Source organism: Crotalus tigris, unplaced genomic scaffold (genome assembly GCF_016545835.1).
Source record: "Crotalus tigris isolate CLP2741 ecotype Arizona unplaced genomic scaffold, ASM1654583v1 scf7180000017857.1083437, whole genome shotgun sequence".
Taxonomy (NCBI): Eukaryota; Metazoa; Chordata; class Lepidosauria; order Squamata; family Viperidae; genus Crotalus; species Crotalus tigris.
In genome coordinates, this window is record NW_024096679.1 from 29,182 (window position 1) to 48,092 (window position 18,911).

At 37.2% G+C, this 18,911-nt stretch overlaps 1 protein-coding gene across 2 annotated transcripts in view; it reads right to left on the reverse strand.

The window, feature by feature from the left end:
• The window catches only part of RPAP2 (RNA polymerase II associated protein 2), a 46,311-nt gene that overhangs the window by 9,710 nt on the left and 17,690 nt on the right, over positions 1–18,911 (reverse strand). For both annotated transcript variants that reach the window (XM_039343505.1, XM_039343506.1), the window contains one exon: positions 13,851–13,919. In XM_039343505.1, coding sequence (XP_039199439.1) covers positions 13,851–13,919 — 69 coding nt within the window. The remainder of the gene's footprint in view (positions 1–13,850; positions 13,920–18,911) is intronic.

The following is an 18,911-nucleotide window of genomic DNA, read 5'->3' on the forward strand; positions in this document are numbered from 1 at the left end:
GTTCTTCAGGCACAAACAAAACAATTTACATACAGCACCTTCGTTCATTTGTTGACTAGGAGCTTTAATAAATCATTACTGTAACATAATAACTGGGTAATATAATGGGGAAGATTTTAAGGCTTGTTTATTTAAAATGCACATTTCCCTCCAAAATCAGATAATATGCATTTGTTAGAAACATCCCAAGAGGTTGAGGGAAATATAAAACCCAAATGAACCATCATGCCTCAGCTTAATCACGTTAAAAGGCTGTAATGAAAAAGATCCTCTGCCTTGTTTAATGTTTCAGAGTTCTGCTTTTTCCACAACACTACTCAGCCAAACCTGAAAGAGAGAGATATCATGGCCTTAACCAGCCTAAAAAGATTAATTTATATTTCCAACAGGTAAAGAATACAATTCTCAAAAAGTTACGTTCCACTAAAATTAGAGAGATTCACTCAGAAATAAAAAGGATGGCAATTCGAAAAGTTCAATCGTTCAAAGTCTTCTATTTTTAGTAAGAAGAGCTTTCTGTTTTTCATTTAGGCGAAAAAGATGACTATGGCTAAAGCTCTAAATGTGTCAAACTATGTAGTATTGAGTAAAATTACACAGGATTGCATTCAGAAAGGGAAGGAAGATTTATAGCATTACATTTTTATGTACTGACTAGGTAGCTCTGCACCACCAGATTAGTATCCTATCATTTTGACTTCCTTTTATACTAATAATACCAAAAAAAAAAAAAGTAAAGGGCTCATGAATCCTCATTAAAGAAAAGCTGTTTGAGCACCATGAGAAACCTGTAGGAAAATCTGCCTGATAAATATCTCAGAGATGGTGGCTGATTTTAACATTTTACAGTAAATTTATGATGCTCTCAATGCCTTTCTTGAAATGTTAAGTGTGGAAGTGAAAAAAGAATTCTGCCTTCATTTGTACTGGAAACAATACAAAAATAGTCACAGAAAAACACAAAGACAAAGTCACATTTGAAATAACATTATTTCAGGTCCCTGTGAAAAACTAAATGGGGACTAGTTTATTTCTCTCAATCATTAGAATATGCTAAGCATACATTTGACTGAAAAAAAGTAAGGCATTAAAAAATATACCATTTTTTAAAAAGGCAAACCGTTCTACTCTATAAAAACACACTTTCTGTATAATTCTTCCATTTGTACATCTTTGTTAGGAGTTAGCTTTAAAAGACTTCCCACTTACGACTTGTGTTCAAGTTTGAAATAAAAGCTTGACAAAACAGTCTGACAAAAATCTCATTTAAAGCAAAAAAGAGTTGCCTCTAGAGAAGATTTTCCATTAGAACACATTAATATTTGATGGCTGGTCTTGAATTGGAAGCCTCTAACTTACAACATGCTGCACATTTTAAAAGACAAACTTGGAATTAGATTGTAGTGCAATTCAATCAGCCGCCTTTTATCTGAACAAAGGTAATTTAACTTTTTGAAAAATGTTTACCTTAAACATTTTTTGGTTGCCTAGGACCAAGAAAACAAAAGGGAAACATGTGAAATAGTTTAGTTATACTACCCCCACCCACCCAAATTTAATTTTTTATCAACTAGGAATATTTGTTGCTGAATTATAAAAAGAGGTAGACCTACATTTAGAATTTCATAATACCTGATGTACTAATAGATACTGAATGTTCTTAAAAAGCAACTTCCATTTTACTAATTTTAAATTTCTTTTATCTTAAAAGAAAAAAAAGGATTGTTTCATTTAAATTTTAAATTTATTCCTGAATGCCAGTCAATTGATGCGATCTGCCCTGAACTGACATAGGGTGTCTTTTAATCCTACGATTGGAATAAAAACTATAATTGATATTGTTTTTGTCCAGTTAAATCACTGGTGAAGAGACCGAGGAAAAGGAAGAGCAGATTTCAGAATCTGCAAGAAGTGAAATTGGTTACCTGATCTGATTGCTCCCACTGCTGGCAGCGTCACCAGATGCAGCTGAGCTTTATAAAGCCCATTGAATCACACAAGTGTTGGTTATTTTCAGAACATTCTACAAAGATTAGTTTGTAACACACACTCAGCTCACGGCAAAAAAAGAATAAAGGAATTTAACAATTTAAGAGATCTGTTTGGTTTCTAAGGTCCATCTCGAAGCGTTCATATAAGGACAAAGTATTTAAAGTTCACTCTCTCTATATAAGGCTTTGCAATAGGCTGTTGCAAACATTAATTGCTAAGTAGAAAGGGGAAGGAAACAACTAAACCATACCTTCTACATTTGAAATTAACAGACAATCTTCCACAGGCTTGCAGCATCTAATGTTTTTTTAGCCAAAAGTCACCCAAAACAAAATCCAGAAAATAGGCTTTAGTTTTAATAGTTGCTCAGTTTTAAGCAACTTGTATTAGTTTCAGGCATATTAGTTTTTTTAAATAAATCCTTTTTAAAATTTTTTAAAAAAAAATAAAATTCAAGGAAAATTCTGACTCGATACCGCCAATTCCTTACGTTGTTTGTAATTCTCAGAGACTAGAAATTTTTTTACAAACATGGCCTTTATTCATAGAAAACTTGCCCATCCTTGATTACGTCCCAACGCCCATATTTGAATATTTATGTCACAACCTTAAAGAAGAATAATAAAAATTAACATTTAACCGGGCATATGATTGGAGGGGGGGCTAGAGGGGATGTGGTGTTTTTTCACGTTCAGTCACTTCCAACTGTTTATAACTCGTTGGACAACAACTTGCCAGGGTTATCTGTTATTTTTTGACTACTTGTAAATTCATGCTTGTGAGCAGAGACCAGGCGGCCTTCACAAGGTCCCTTCCAACTCTGTTTTTCTGTACATCAGCGACAGCACTTTGCTATCTTGTCTTCTGCTAGTCTTTTTTTCTATTGCTTTCCATTTTTCAAAACATCAGGACATTGCTCCCGCATCCTGCAATGCCTCATTAGCAATGCCTTCTGTGGGCAGTTTGGTTTTATTTCTGGCCCTTTCTTTTTTCTATCCACAATCTTCTCCAGGACTATAGTTTATTTTTTTCAGCCTTTCTGACGGTCCAGATGCCCAAATTACAACTGGGAAGACCATACCCTTGACAATACTGTATTATCGTTGTTTGGCAGTTTGCATTTCCAATACATTATTTATTTTTATTATGTTTAGAAATCAACCATCTCCCTCACAGATGTTTGACATTTTCTTTCTCCCAAGAAATTATTTCATGATTATAGCTATCTTCCCTTTGGAGTTTTAAGCTTAGGAGGACAGAGATAATATTTCCAGCATTCATTCATTCATTTGCATTGGCTCACAATTTACATTTTCCTTAATGCTGACCCCCCAAGCAGCTTCTGCACTCATTTTTCCTCTTCAACAACTGGTTCCCTCCACTCCTCCTCATTTATAGCCACCAAATCATCACCAGCAATTTATTTCCTACTTTTGAACTAGTAACTTGCTCTCTATTCCATTCTAATCGCTGCTTCCTGATCAACATATAAAATCTTCAATTTGCAGATGAGGTGGTCTGTATACCCATTTTTAAGAAGTGTCCACACCTTGTAATATTGTAACCAATCAAAAACCTTAGTATTCTCAATAGAGTAAAACAAAAATATACTTCGGGAACTGTCTTGCCTTTTCAACTATCCACTGATGTTAATGTGATCCCATTTGCGTCTTCTGAAATCAGCTTATCCTTCTGATAGTTTTCATTCCATGTGTTGCTAGCTAAAAGCTGGATCGTAGAATGTTGAGCAGGTTAGCATGTAAGATCAGTATAAATCAGTCCAGCAGCTGCCTTTTTTGGTACTGGAATAGATCTCAACATTCATCCTGAAATTTCTGCTCTGACCCATTAAATTTGCCTTCGGTCATGATTCTGACTTTCCATTATCAAATGGTATATATGTCTTTGCAACATTATTTTGCCTTTGGGTGCTTCAGCAGTTAGACTTCTTTTCTACTCTAATCCAGCCATATCATAAAATCAGTGTTATTCATATTTGTGCTTGGCTTTTTCCCAGTAGTTCTTTAGATACCCTCTGACCTAATGGTCTCATCTTTCAGTGCAATTTAAGACTATTGGGGTTGCAAACATCCACTTGAGTTTTTTTAGCAAGTTGGGAATCCTTTATATACCTTTCATTCTATAATGTTTTTGGTGTGACGTCTTTTTCTCATTTGAGGATGGAGCATTACTTTCACCCATTTGTGTAGAAGGCAACAGAACCTATGATCATAATCTCTTATGACTGAATTACTACAACACACTATGTTTAAAAAATGTAATTCACACCTTTGAGAATATATTGTAAAGCATTTTCAAGCATGTAAAAATGCACTGTTGCAGATTTCTTTCATAAAAGACATTACATATTAACGATTCTATCGCAGCTTTCTAAAAAATACAAAGTTAGCCAATTCAGAATTTTAATCCCAACATTTCTGAAAGATGCAAAGTTAAAGAAATACTATTCTATCAAGTTTTAACAGCTGCTAATCCATAGCATAGAAAATTCAATTCTATTGAATTTCAGTAGGACTTGCACTGGATAAGGGAACTATTTTTATTGAATTATGTATTTTTAATTTTATTGCTTGATACTTTGTGGGTTCTTTTCTACGCTGATAAGATCTTGTTTTATAAGATATAAAACAAATTGTTTCAAGATTTACAGGATTCTGCTGGAGGAATGAAGAGTCCTGAGTGGAACTACAGTAGTTTCAGAAAGTGCTCTTAGATAATAAAGCCTTGAAACTATAAAAGAAATGTATATTCCTATAGTTTATTCAAGCACTTATGGCTGCAAAGTTGTTTGATTTCCCACAGCATTTCCAACTATAAAAGAGACATGTCTCCATTTATGTGATGCTTTTCTGAATACCAGTGCTACTGGTGTTTCCTTGGAACATGTTCTAGAGATGTGCCATTGAATGTGGAAGATATTCTTAAGATTGCATCTTTAATTGCTGAATTTTCATTTGTGAAAAAAATAACTCACTAGTTTTTAATACAATCCCCAAACAAAACATTATAGGTTAGAAATCAGTGTTCCTCAACCTTGACAATTTTAAGGCATGTGGACTTCAACTCCCAGAATTCCACAGCCAGCATTGCTGGCTGTGGAATTCTGGGAGTTGAAGTCCACATGCCTTAAAATTGTCAAGGTTGAGAAACACTGGGTTAGATCCACACTTAAGTCATGTTTAGAACAAACCCACAGAAATTAGGAGCCTTATGTTAGTCATAACAAAAGTACTCCATTATTAGAACCACTCCTCTAAATATATGTACATCTGAATCTGACCTACAATATTTTGCTTGTTTTAAATAAGTGAGTTGTATTTGGTCAAAGTATAAAGCCTTGTTCCCGCTTATATTTCTTGTGATACAAGCAGGCTCTGACATTACTGATTTTCCTCTTCAGCCTGTGATGGCCTCACAGCTGCACAACCATTCCTGCCTGGAGTACTTTATCTAACAGTTGTGTGGTGGTGATTATGGATTTACTTACACTGCTAGGCCTCTATGATTTTAATCTCCCCTGAAGGAAAGCACCATGTCCGCCAACCTTACTGCAGGTTATACTTTAGGTCTGTTTTTTAATCTCAGAGGCAAGATGTGATCTGATTAGGAGAAATACATCCATAATCTATTTGTGTGCGTGTGATGGCTGATTCCATACAATTCATGATTCAGTCCATGATACTGAGTATTATCCATTCTAGGTCTGAGATCTGGGAGAAACAGGAGGGGAGAACATGGTGTCATTTCTGGCTAAGACTGATTCATTCTGTCCCACACTGCCAATTGTCTTTACCTGCCTTTTGTTATATAAGAGGACCTTGTATTTTTGCTCCTGAAAATAAAAAGTTTCTTGAGAAGAAGGATTAAGGAATATAGTCCGTGGTGGCTTTTGGGGCAGCATTCAGTAAAGCTTTAGCACGAATATACTCTTGATCAAATCAAGTTTTAGAGAATTTAGCATGGACTCTTTGCACTAGCTCAGAAGTTGGAACTCTATGGACTCCCAAATTGATTCAACAAGATTGCAGAAATTATCAAAAATGATCCACGTTGTCCTGGGTTCAATCATAGTCTTCAGCTGGATAAATTTATAATACAGTATATGCATTTCCTAACCTCTGTGACTATCGGGAGCAGAAAAAAAAAATGCTGTTGAAATTTCCAAAACATTTAAGGCCAAAGCTCTTTTAAGGGAAGGATGAAAGTTTCTTGTAGAGCAGGGGTCTTCAAACTTGGCCCTTTTATGACATGGACTTCAACTCCCAGAATTCCTCAGCCAGCATGCCTGGCTGAGGAATTCTGGGAGTTGAAGTCCACAAGTCATAAAAGGGCCAAGTTTGAAGACCCCTTTTGTAGAGGGAATTGGTCACTGTCAGGAAGGGATCAAATACAAAAGCCTGCACAGCAAGTGATCTAGTAATTAACATATGGTTAACATTAAAATACGTAATTTGGTTTTGGAGTACATCAGCCAAATAACTGGGAATTGGCTGAATATATGTATGGACATAGAAATCAGAGGACAGCACTTTATGTCAACATCCATTCTGGCACTGAAGTCTCCTGCTAAAATCATTTCTGAATTTGGGAACTGTCAGCTCTAGGAGCCAGTGTAAGAGAGTCCCAAATTCTGGTATGTAAGACAAACTGGCAGGAAAATATGTGTTAATTAATAGTAGGTTTAACACTTTATTTTTAAATTCAACAGCCAACGTGAATGTATCAAGGAAAATGGGGGCAACATGGTTACACAAAGTTTGAAAGAAATACCGTAAATATCACAATATCTCCATAATGACAACTATGCTTCAGACCAGGTGTCACTGTCAAAAGAGTCAGTGTAGTTATTTAATTTTATGGAATTGAGCTATCATGTTCACTGGAGAAAAAGAATTTTGAACAGTTCTCATGGTGAAAGACTGGGCCTTCACATGTAGCACACCACCCAGCAATACTGATGTGGTCAAACCGCCCAGAGTCACTTAGGCGAGATGGGCAGTGTCAAAATTTAATAAATAAACAAGTAAGTAAATATTCCAGGAAGACTGCTGAATGAACTGCTGGGATAGCAAACAGAATTTTGGAGAAGGGGTTAACTCTCTGGTATAGATACTGTCTAAACCAGCACATTTTCCTCTATGTATCCCAGCCCAAAAGCATTTAGCCAGCTGAGGATCTTGATGAACTACCTAACTGGCAGTAAAGCTAGTCTACTGATTAATCACTCATTTTAAATTAGAGCTTATTCCAAGCACTTTCTGCTCTTAAAGAGTTCAAATCTGAAATAAGAACCAATATATAAAGTCAATACATAGTTTCAACTATAATATTCATCTCTGTGTACGAAAAGTTGGAAACGTAGACCAGCATCGTAACAGGGAAAAATAGTAATACAGAGTATAGTGTTCCACCTTTAGGATAGATCAAATTAATTAAGGTTGTAATCCTTTAATTGCTTATCTGAAAATAACTCAGGATGAAGTTTTCAGAAAATATATACAGGTTAGTCCTTGACTTACAACATTAATTTAGTAACTGTTCAAAGTTACAACGGAAATGAAAAAAGTGACCTATGACCATTTTTCACACTTATGTCTGTTGCAACATCTCCATGGTCACAGGTTAAAAATTCAGGAACTTGGCAACTGGCAAGTACTTATGCCTGTTGCACGGTCCCAAGGTCATGTGATCACCATTTGTAACTTTCCCAGCTGGCTTCCAACAAGCAATGGGGGAAGCCAGATTCGCTTAATGACTGAATGATTCCCTTAATATTTGCAGTGCTTCACTTAATAACTGTCATAAAAAAAGTTGTAAAATGCCTTGTTAAGCAATGGACATTTTGGGCTCAATTGTGATTTGTAAGTCGAGGTCTACCTGTACATGATTATTATATTATTAGTATTTCTCATAAAAAGACACAGCTGATTCTTATAACCTATGGTCAAAAACTTCTGTTCCTTTTTCAAGACTTGCAAGATCCTAAATTTGAATCTTCTTTATTATGGATAGGAAATAAGGTAATACCACTTTTGCTCTTTGCTTCCCAGTGTAAGGAGAAAATAGGGATTAAAAATTGCTGCCTCCCTTGGATGTGTGCAATGTATCTTGAAGGGGAAGACTAATCAGAAGTCTGATTGCAACATGTCAAAAGAAGCAAAATCCTGTGCATCTAAATTCTGCTCTAAAGGAAATCTGGTTGCTGGTTAAGTTACCTGTTCACAAAGTTCTAATTTTTCAGTGTGCCTGTAAATAGCAGCCCATCTGAAAGGTAAAGTTTCTTGTAATCTTTGTCATCTTGATTACAGCAGGGTAAAGAAGACCTCCTTATAAAGCTTTCAACAGGTTTACTAGAGTCTTTTTCATTCCAGGAACTAAAACTGCTCTTTATGGCTTACTATTGTATATGAAGAGCGATGCAAATTTTCCTGTATCTGTTGCTAGGCCTGCAAAGCAAACCTCTAGAGTCCACCTGGGTACAACGCATCTTCCTAAAGTGCATGTCTTGCTATGGTTATTCTGCAGCGATCATGGACATTTTGAGTTTAAACTACGAAAGCTCAGCGCTTTACTGTACTTACTCCCGCAACATTTAAGAAGTCACTAAAGCTTTTAAAGGGGAAGGAGGGGGGGGGGAGGAAACTATGCAAGTGCTTTGTTAGATGAAGCTGACCACACTTCATTGAAACCAGCCAGATCAGATAAATAAAATGAAACAGACATTTCTGGAGCTATCTTGAAAGCTTTCCATTAGACTGTATCAGGGGTATTCGCTAGCGGTAGCCAAGGGCCCAGGTTGGTGTAAGCAACCCTCTGCCAATTCTAGTATGTGTTTCCAAAGACTGTACTTTATTTGTATATACTGAGCAATGTTCATTTGGTCCTGGGCAAAGGGTCTTTGGGGAATAACTCACATTTGCTTCAATCATTCTGTAAATACAATGTAAACATGTTAACAGTATGACAGACCACTGGAAGAACACTCCAAAATGAAGGAAGTGGATAATTTTCAGCAAATCAATTGTTGGAACCAGTTTAGCTGTCTTCAGGAGTCCTTTGAGCTTGGCTGTTTTCTTGCAGACATTTTATTACCCAAACAAGGTAACATCGTCCTTTACAAACAAGAAGTAAGCCATATCCCAATCAAGAAACTGTCAAATAAGCTAACAATAAACAGCCCAACCAAATTATCTCTAAAACCACTTCCACTGACATTGACAGGGCAAACCATGAGAATATAAATTGAGAGTAATTCTCTACTAGCACCCCTGAGCTACAAATATACTCCTTTATTAGCTGTCTTCTACTATCCTGGTGCTCTCTAGGTGTGTTAGAACTGCAACTTTCAAAATTCTTAACCAACCCAGTTAAGAGGAGTGAGAAATGCGGTACAGGTGGTCCTCAACTTACAACAGTTCATTTAGTGACCACTCAAAGTTACCACAGCATTGAAAAAAGTGACAGATGACCATTTTTCACACTTATGACCATTTCAGCATCCCCGTGGTCATGGGATCAAAATTCAGACGCTTGGCAACTGACTCAAAGTCAATGGGGCGGCCAAATTCACTTAACAACCATGTTACTAACTTACACACTGCAGTGTGACAAGGAAAGTTGTAAAATGGGGCAAAACTCACTTAACAAAGGTCTCCCTTAGCAGCATAAATCTGGGGCTCAGTTGCGGTAATAGGTTGAGGATTACCTATAGTTGATGCCCTCTAACTGTATTGATGGCTGATTTCATTATTTACTTCCTGAACAGACTATCAATGTTCTCTATATCTTTTCCTGGCAAGTTGGTCATATTCAACATGCCATCTATTAAGAACAAGTTTGGATTTTTGCTACATATTACATATACTCTGTTCACATTAGAATTGGCTTGCCAGTTTCCCTTCCTAAATTATACATTCTCTTTTATCTCTATCAGTTCTGTATTGAAAACCAATACTAACAGCATTCCTATTAGCTGTGAATGGCTAGTTAGTGACTCAAGGATACTTACATTATTCTATAAGAAACATATACAATCTTGTTGAGGATTACACTGAAAGTACTTTGGAACTGACATCAGAAGAAAAATGAAGAGAAATTTTATCCAATACAATAAAAAATACCCAACATAGTATGGGCCAACTTACTCCATACTTAGTCCTCAAGTTCACTGGGTCACTGTGGACCAATAGTTTCTTATTCTATTTATTATACTTCGCAAATTTGATTTGGAGATAAAATAGGTCAATTTCTATGTATTCCATCTTTTAGCATCTTAAGAAAGACTGCAGATACAAATATATTTGCCTAGTTGAAGTTGACCATACCATAGTTTATTTAGCATTGCTGCATTTGCTACCCAGAGAAAGCTGCAGGAAGACAATACTGCCATATTAATACTTCATTAACATGGCAACAAAGATTACTTGTCCTTAGGAAGTGTAGTCCTTTAAAGCATTTACAGTTCACCACCAAGACATACATATTTGTGAAGAAATCCAGAACCCTTTTATTAACCCAAGATGTACTTGAAAAATTCATAGGATCCGTTTCGCGCATTAGAAACTCAATCAGAAAAATGTACAGAAAAGGAGACAAAAGATTTGTTCTTACAGCTAATAAAAAATTTATATCAAAGCATTCAAGTAAAGTTATTTTCTGTGTTCTGATTTAATGAATCATTTGAGCAGTATCCAGCTAGTGTGACACTGATGTAAGGCTCACTGAAGCCTGCTCTAATGCCTACTAGTATTGCCTTTCTTGGGATAAAAAAGACAGAAAAATGTGTCAGAGTAAAGCAAGATCAAAGTAAGTGTAGTTCTGGGGAGTTTGATTTGCTACATTTCTTGATATATGAATGCCTGATATATGAATAGCCATAAGGAATTTCTAAAATATTTTTTGCTATCTTGTAATTAGAAATGACAACCAGACAATGATTACTTGATATTTTCTATCCTATAAAATGCCAAAGAATGTTCTAACTATCGCACCATTGCACTCATTTCACATGCTAGTAAAGTTATGCTTAAAATCCTACAAGCTAGACTCCAGCAGTATGTAGATCGAGAACTACCAGAAGTACAGGCAGGATTTCGAAGAGGCAGAGGAACTAGAGATCAAATTGCCAACATACGCTGGATCATGGAGAAAGCTAGGGAGTTCCAGAAAAACATCTACTTCTGCTTCATTGACTATGCAAAAGCCTTTGATTGTGTGGATCACAACAAATTGTGGCAAGTTCTTAAAGAGATGGGAGTACCAGACCATCTCATTTGTCTCTTGAGAAACCTATATGCGGGTCAAGAAGCAACAGTGAGAACTGGACACGGAACCACTGATTGGTTCAAAATTGGAAAAGGAGTCCGGCAAGGCTGTATACTGTCGCCCTGCCTATTTAACTTATATGCAGAGCACATCATGAGAAAGGCAGAGCTAGATGAATCAAAAGTTGGAATTAAGATTGTCCGGGAGAAATATCAACAACCTAAGATATGCAGATGATACCACTCTAATGGCAGAAAGTGAAGAGGAACTAAAGAGCCTCTTGATGCGGGTGAAGAAGGAGAGTGCAAAAGTTGGCTTGAAACTCAACATTAAGAAAACCAAAATCATGGCATCCGGCCCTCTCAATTCCTGGCAAATAGATGGGGAAGAAATGGAGGTAGTGACAGATTTTATTTTTCTGGGCTCCAAGATCACCTCAGATGGGGACTGCAGCCAAGAAATTAAAAGACGCTTGCTCCTGGGGAGGAAAGCTATGGCAAATCTAGACAGCATACTAAAAAGCAGAGACATCACCCTGCCAACAAAAGTGCGTATAGTCCAGGCCATGGTTTTCCCAGTTGCAATGTATGGCTGTGAAAGTTGGACCATAAGAAAGGCTGAGCGCAAAAGAATTGAGGCCTTTGAACTATGGTGCTGGAGAAGACTCCTGCGAGTCCCTTGGACTGCAAGGCGTTCAAACCGGTCAGTCCTAGAAGAGATCAACCCCGACTGCTCTTTAGAAGGCCAGATCCTGAAGTTGAAACTCAAATACTTTGGCCACCTAATGAGAAGGAAGGACTCACTGGAGAAGGGCCTAATGCTGGGAAAGATTGAGGGCAATAGAAGAAGGGGACGACAGAGAATGAGATGGCTGGATGGAGTCACTGAAGCAGTAGGTGTGAACTTAAATGGACTCCAGAAGATGGTAGAGGACAGGAAGACCTGGAGGAACATGGGGTCGCGATGGGTCGGACACGACTTCGCAATTAACAACAACAACAACAATCCTATAAAAATCTATCAGTAATTCCTATTGGAAAAAATAATGCAAAGAATTCTAAAATTGACTAATTTTACTAAATGCTTTTTGACTCTTGGAAACCTTCCCCCCCCAATATTTAACATCAGGGATGTAAAAAAAGAAGTGGCATGCCTTTGTTATGCTTTCTGCACTGGCATCTCTTATTTTGTAATCCTAGACCAGGGGTAGGCAACTTGGCTCTTTTATGACTCGTGGACTTCAACTCCCAGAATTCCTGAGCCAGCATGGCTGGCTTAGGCAGGATTCAGCCAGTTTGCACCAATTTGGCAGAACCGGTAGCTAATGTTTTGTTGTCCAGGTCCAGAATGGACTTCCGGAAGCGGCATCCACACAGAGAACTAGTTGTCTACATATTTAGTAATAGTAGTAGTAGTAAAGTTGGAAGGGACCTTGGAGGTCATCTAGTCCAACCCCCTGCTCGGGCAGGAAACCCTACACCATTTCGGACAAGTGGCTGTCCAGTCTCTTCTTAAAAACTTCCAGTGTTGGAGCATTTACTGCTTCTGGAGGCAGGCTGTTCCACTGATTAATTGTTCTCACTGTCAGGAAGTTTCTCCTTAGTTCTAGGTTGCTTCTCTCCTTGATTAGTTTCCACCCGTTGCTTCTTGTCCTGCCTTCAGGTGCTTTGGAAAATAGCTTAATTCCCTCTTCTTTATGGCAGCCCCTGAGATATTGGAATACTGCTATCATGTCCCCCCTTGTCCTTCTCTTTGTTAAACTAGACCAGTGGTTCTCAACCTTTCTAATGCCGCGACCCCATAATACAGTTCCCCATGTTGTGGTGACCCCCAACCACTTATACATCACCGGGTGCCAGGGGCATGGCCAAAGAAAAGGGGAAAAAAATGGCGGATAGCCTTGTTTGGCGACCCCTGTGAAATGGTCGTTCGACCCCAAATGGGGTCCCGACCCACAGGTTGAGAACCACTGAACCAGACATACCCAATTCTAGCAACCGTTCCTTACAGTTCCTTACAGTCCCACCACTGTATTGTATCATATGTAATCGATGCCAGTGTATGATATCAAATGTGCATAGAAAAGGATCAGGGCTTAGATTGCATAGCCACAGCCACCATCTTGCCTCTTTTGACTCCTCTGCAGACACTACAGCCAATTGGCTTCAATCCAATTTTGTTCTCAACTGATTAGTTCTAACTTTGCAATCGTGTATAAGCAGTCAGTTGCAAGATACTTTGACATAATTTGAAGATGACAATAGACAGTAGAGACATATACAGACAGTACAGGCTCAAGATGCCTATAGTAAGTTATTGTGCTTTTCTTCAGCTGTCAGGTTTCCTAGTAACATTGGTATATTCCAAATACTAGTCATCATCCTTCATTCACTTTATATATATAGGTTTGTTACTTCTTCAGTTCTGTCACACCCCAACATTTTTTCCTACATATTTTTTAAACTGCCGTCAAAAGAAATCCAACATTAGATAAGTTAAGAATATGCTAATTCATGTAAGAGAAAGAATAAGGTAGGCTCACTGTATTACAAGGATTCCAACTGAATACTTACATAGACAACAGCACAGTGGCAATTAAGGTCCACACTGGAGTTTTGTGAATTATATTTGTATTTGTCAACCTGGGGGGAAAAAAGCCAACATCAGCAATTCTTGCATTTTGGAAACTATTAAGAGCAGAATGGCTCAATAGTTATCAAATAGTAAAATCTGGAATGCAGCAATAAAATACACATCTCTTTATGTCTGATATCCCAATGTATTCGAGGCTTGCATATACCAATTTTTAAGTTACCTAAAACAAGATTGTAGGAAGGATCAAACTAATTTTAAGTTGCTATAGATCATAAAAAGAACTCTCTTTCCACTCTCCATATCAGAAAAAAACTCAAAGGCAGATGTGCCCTTTCTCCAGGGTCCAATTTCCTTCTTTATTTTTATTTATTCATTTAGTTTGCTTACTGAATACATTTGCCTTCCTTCAAATCAAAGGCAGATACTGTAACATGTTGTTTCCTTGTCCTCTGTTTCCTGATCAAAACATTCTTTATTTCAAGATCATTTAGCCTGAGACAGTGACTGAGCTCATGTCTGTTCAACACATTATATGGCTCAATACGATTCGATTCTGTCTTTCCACATGCATGCTCAGACAACCGAGGAACAGTAGGTGCTGAACATCACAAATCAGGAAACCACAAGGTGTATTTTTACGTGGGATGAAAAGCTTGTAGAAGTCTTAATAGACTGAATGAAGAACACTCAGTTTTCAGAGCAAAGAAGAACGAACATAGAAGCAGTATGGGCTCTCTTTATTGGTAAGTGAGCTGTGTTAAAAGTGTCCATGCTGTTCAGGACCTATTGTTCAGGAATATCTAGAAGTCTACAGATTCCACATCCTTACACTGAAGAATTACAAAGTAAAAAATCCTTCAGAATTTGGGCTAAATTAAGTATGTAACTGGAAGGCTTTTGCCTTATTGATGCATTCAGGCCTTATGTGATTAGAAACGAATAAGATAAATAGTGATAAAAAAATAGTTTCAAAACACATTATGGATCAACATTGTCTTGTTAACCATTTAGATATTTATGAAAATGAGCATGTACTGGTAATCTAGTTATTATTTTGAGTGATATAATATTGTAAGTTAAAAGATTAACTTATACTGTAGTAAAGAGCTCTTTCATTAAAAAAAAAATTCTAATAGGTTTTAACCACTAAGTAATAGGCATATGTGAATAACCTGGAATACTGAATTTCCATGTATAGTATCTGTGATGTACGACTTTCACATTTTCTAAAGATAATTATACAGCTTCAGAATTCTTCTGATTTCTTACTCAAACAAGTTTTTCATTGAAAGGCAGATCAAGTCATGTGGCTCACAAGAAATTCAATGCCCTAAATTAACATTTTGTACATAGCATTCATATAGCTAAAATATTAATACAGTTAATATAGTTTGTTTATATAGTTTATATACCCAATATAGTTTACTTAGATGTGACTTAGTACAATAGCACACCTTTTCTTTTATGGCATTCAGTTAAGTTTATTTTTAAAAAGCAGTGTAGCATAGTATATGAATTTAGCCCTAGCTTTTTAAGGGCTGGACTAATGGATCTTACTGACACTTATTATCTGTAACAGCAACCTCAAATGCTTTCCTACTTTTACCAGATTGCAAACATAATAAAATTAGTATGACTGCAGTCAATGATAACCTTCTGCTAATTAATGCCATCCTGACACTACAATTGAGATTTAATCCCCACATTTTACATCCGCACACACTTTCCCAAATCTCCTCTGGCCAGTAGGGAATCTTTAGAATACTCTTTACCTATTCTGTACGTAAGTGATGAAATCAACTATTCTATCTGCAATTCCAGGAAGTAAATGGCCCTGGACTAAAGAGGATTTGCATGAATCTTTAAAAGAGATAAAGAGATCTATTCAATGTGCAGCTTTACATAGTTGGTACTTGCTAAATGGCTCTATTGAGTTTGAGAGTTACAGACAGAAACAAAGGATGAAGGTCTAGATTAAACACTGATGACAGGAGTAAACACTTAAGACAAGATGCCTGACAGAATCATCCTGACAAGCAATTCATATGTAACTTTCCAGTTAAGCTGCCCTGATGAGATGCAATGGAAGAGACAGGCCTCAAATCACTGGGGAGAACTCTGTCAGATAGGAGAGGAAAGCACCTTTTTTCAATGCCCTACAAGGGAGCCATTACTGATCATGGATCACGAAGGAATCATTGTTGTGTTCCAACTCCAAGAAGCAGTTGTTTGTGTCAATTAACTCTTATTAAATGTCAGTATTGATTGGCAAGGTCTCAACACTAGTTGTTGCCATCAATATGGTACTTAATAGCAGAGGAAGCCTGGAGACACCCATAATGTGCTCAATGGAACTGAATACAGAAGCAGATAGTGAGCTAAGCTATCACTAGGCTGGAGAAGCAGTTAGGACTGCCTGGTCAAAAGCTTTTGGCTACAATTTCTGTCCCAGATTAAGTTTGCCCAGTCATCCTACAAAAGCCCTAGTTGCCTGAAGCAAGTAATCCACAGGCATGAAAACCTTGGATAATATGAGCCGAGGTGGCGCAGCAGTTAGAGTGCAGTACTGCAGGCCACTTTAGCTGACTGTGTTCAGCAGGTCAGTGGTTCAAATCTCACCAGCTCAAGGTTGACTCAGCCTTCCATCCTTCCGGGGTAGGTAAAATGAGGATCCAGATTGTTGGGGGCAATGTAAATATATATATATATATACATTGCTTACTGGTGTACACCGCTTAGAGAGTGCTTGCACTTAAAGCGGTATATAAGTCTCATAAATAAATAAATAAATAAATAATCAGCAAAAGAGAGAGGGCAATCACCTTGAAAAATAAGGTGTGTGGAAGCTGAGGTTTCAGAAGAGAAAAAGAATTGGTCAAGAGTACATGCTATGCAGAACAGGTTCACTATAGTATTTCCATATCTTAGCTGCAGATAATGCTCTTTTAGAGTAAATCCACAGTATTGAAAAATAAAAAAAAATCCTCCAATTTTAGAAATGCATGTTTTTATTATGTCAGATTTTTTTTTCAAATGCAAAATATGAGGGTATGTGGAACGTTCCTGAAAGTTTCCAAGCTACACCAAAAATGGAAGCATACCAACAAAAATGTTTGAGCGGATGGAGCTCCCTTTCATTTTGTATATTCTGACTGACTTTATCAGCGTGCCATTGGTTAATTAAAAAAATTGGGTCTAATAAGAGATGCCCATCTCAACATATTTATGTGTTTCCATATAATGTCCATGTGTAAGAGAAACTGAGAACATTCCTCTTGGGACAGCTTGCTCCCTCATATATGGTCTAAAAAGTGAACCACTCCCATAATTGTCTTTCCCTCTCCTAAACACAGGCCTGTAGAATTATATTTATGATCTATAAGCAGATATCAACCAGATCTTTACTCTCAGAAAGGAAGAGGGGGGCCCTTCCAAAGACAAACATATCTGGGGCTACCTGGTGCAGTGCATTTTGGCTCTTCCTTCTCTGTTGTTAACATGCGAGCTTCAAAGAACAACAATTGCAACAGCCCTGTTGCTAATAACACAGCTGCAGCAGTATCTAAAGCAGCCTGTCCATATTTGATGTCTTAAGAGATACTGGACTCCTGTCACCCAGAGGTCAAACTGTCACCAACTGTGCACACCTGGAAATAATGGAAGCTGTAGGCTAAGACTACAGGACGCTAGATTGAAGAATGTTAATCTACAACTGAAGGAGTGAACTTCAGACCTTATAAAACTACACTGTCTTTCAAAGAATCTTATTATACATTTAGTTTATTTGTCAACAGTCTGTGGGCTATCATCGTGGAGAAAAGCAGAAATATATATACTTTACATGCATGAAATATACTTTTGTTCAAATCTAGTTACCTGAAAAGGGGGGAAGACTTGAACCACTTCCCAACAAAATGTTCTGTAGCTATGTCGAATTACAGAACTTCCCTCAGAATTCTCACTCAACATGACTCCTGGTCAATCTGTTGGGAATTCTGGGAACTGTAATCCAATACATTTAAAGGATGCCAACGAGGACACATTGGAGAACGCAGGTTTGAGCACACAAACACACTCTTTCCTAAGGCAGATGTCCTAATTCAATCAATTAGGCAATCAACAATTGAAAGAAGAATATTAATAAAATATTTATAGGATTTAAATATTGACAGTTCTGTCTCAGTGTATACATAACATAACTCTATAATTTACTGCAGCAAAGCAATCATATCACTTCCCAATTAAAATTTCAGACAAATTAAATCTTTACCCCGAAAAACAAAGTTTTATTCAAAAAGACTGTCCCTTCAATAGCAATTAGAAGCATTTAAATAGCAACAACCAAAATCACATTTGCCAACTTCTTTATTCAGCCTGGATTTTGATGTTGTCTTTCCCCTCCTTCCACATCATTTTTCCAGCAGAACACTCAAGACAACCCTGGAGATTATTTGACATCTCAGTTTGTATAACAAAAGCATACAGGCACTGAGGGACTTGGCTAAAGAACTATAACTATCCTAAAATCTCTCCAGAGAACTCTTTAGTGTTCTTTCCAGCAGTAGTGACTGAATGAAATGGTGCAGATCAGAAGATGAAATTTTATGCCCCTTTAAAAACTGATGGAGCTGAAAATTGCTGCTGCTTAGTTTACCACAGTGTTGTTTTTTTTAACACTTAACATTTTAAAGCTGAAACGCCTCCCCCTGCCGCCTCCATTCTAGCTCCAGAAATGACTATGTATTTCATGTCTTACAATAGGACTTTTTCTTGAATTTCATCCGAAACGTTTTCCAGGTCTAATTCTTTTTAATTTTACTTTCCTGTTTGACAGATGGGATAGTTCGTTTTTCCCCTCTTTTTTTTTTTAACAAATGCTTGCTACAGTTTTGAATTTAATCACTTCATAAGAACTAACATGCTTGTCTTTCCCAGAGGAGGTGGGAGAAAAGTACAGTAGCAGGCAAGCAGATCATTAGTGAAAGAAGAAATGAAAACTCTGAAGAGCTAGAGGACAAAAAACAACAGAAAGAACCGTT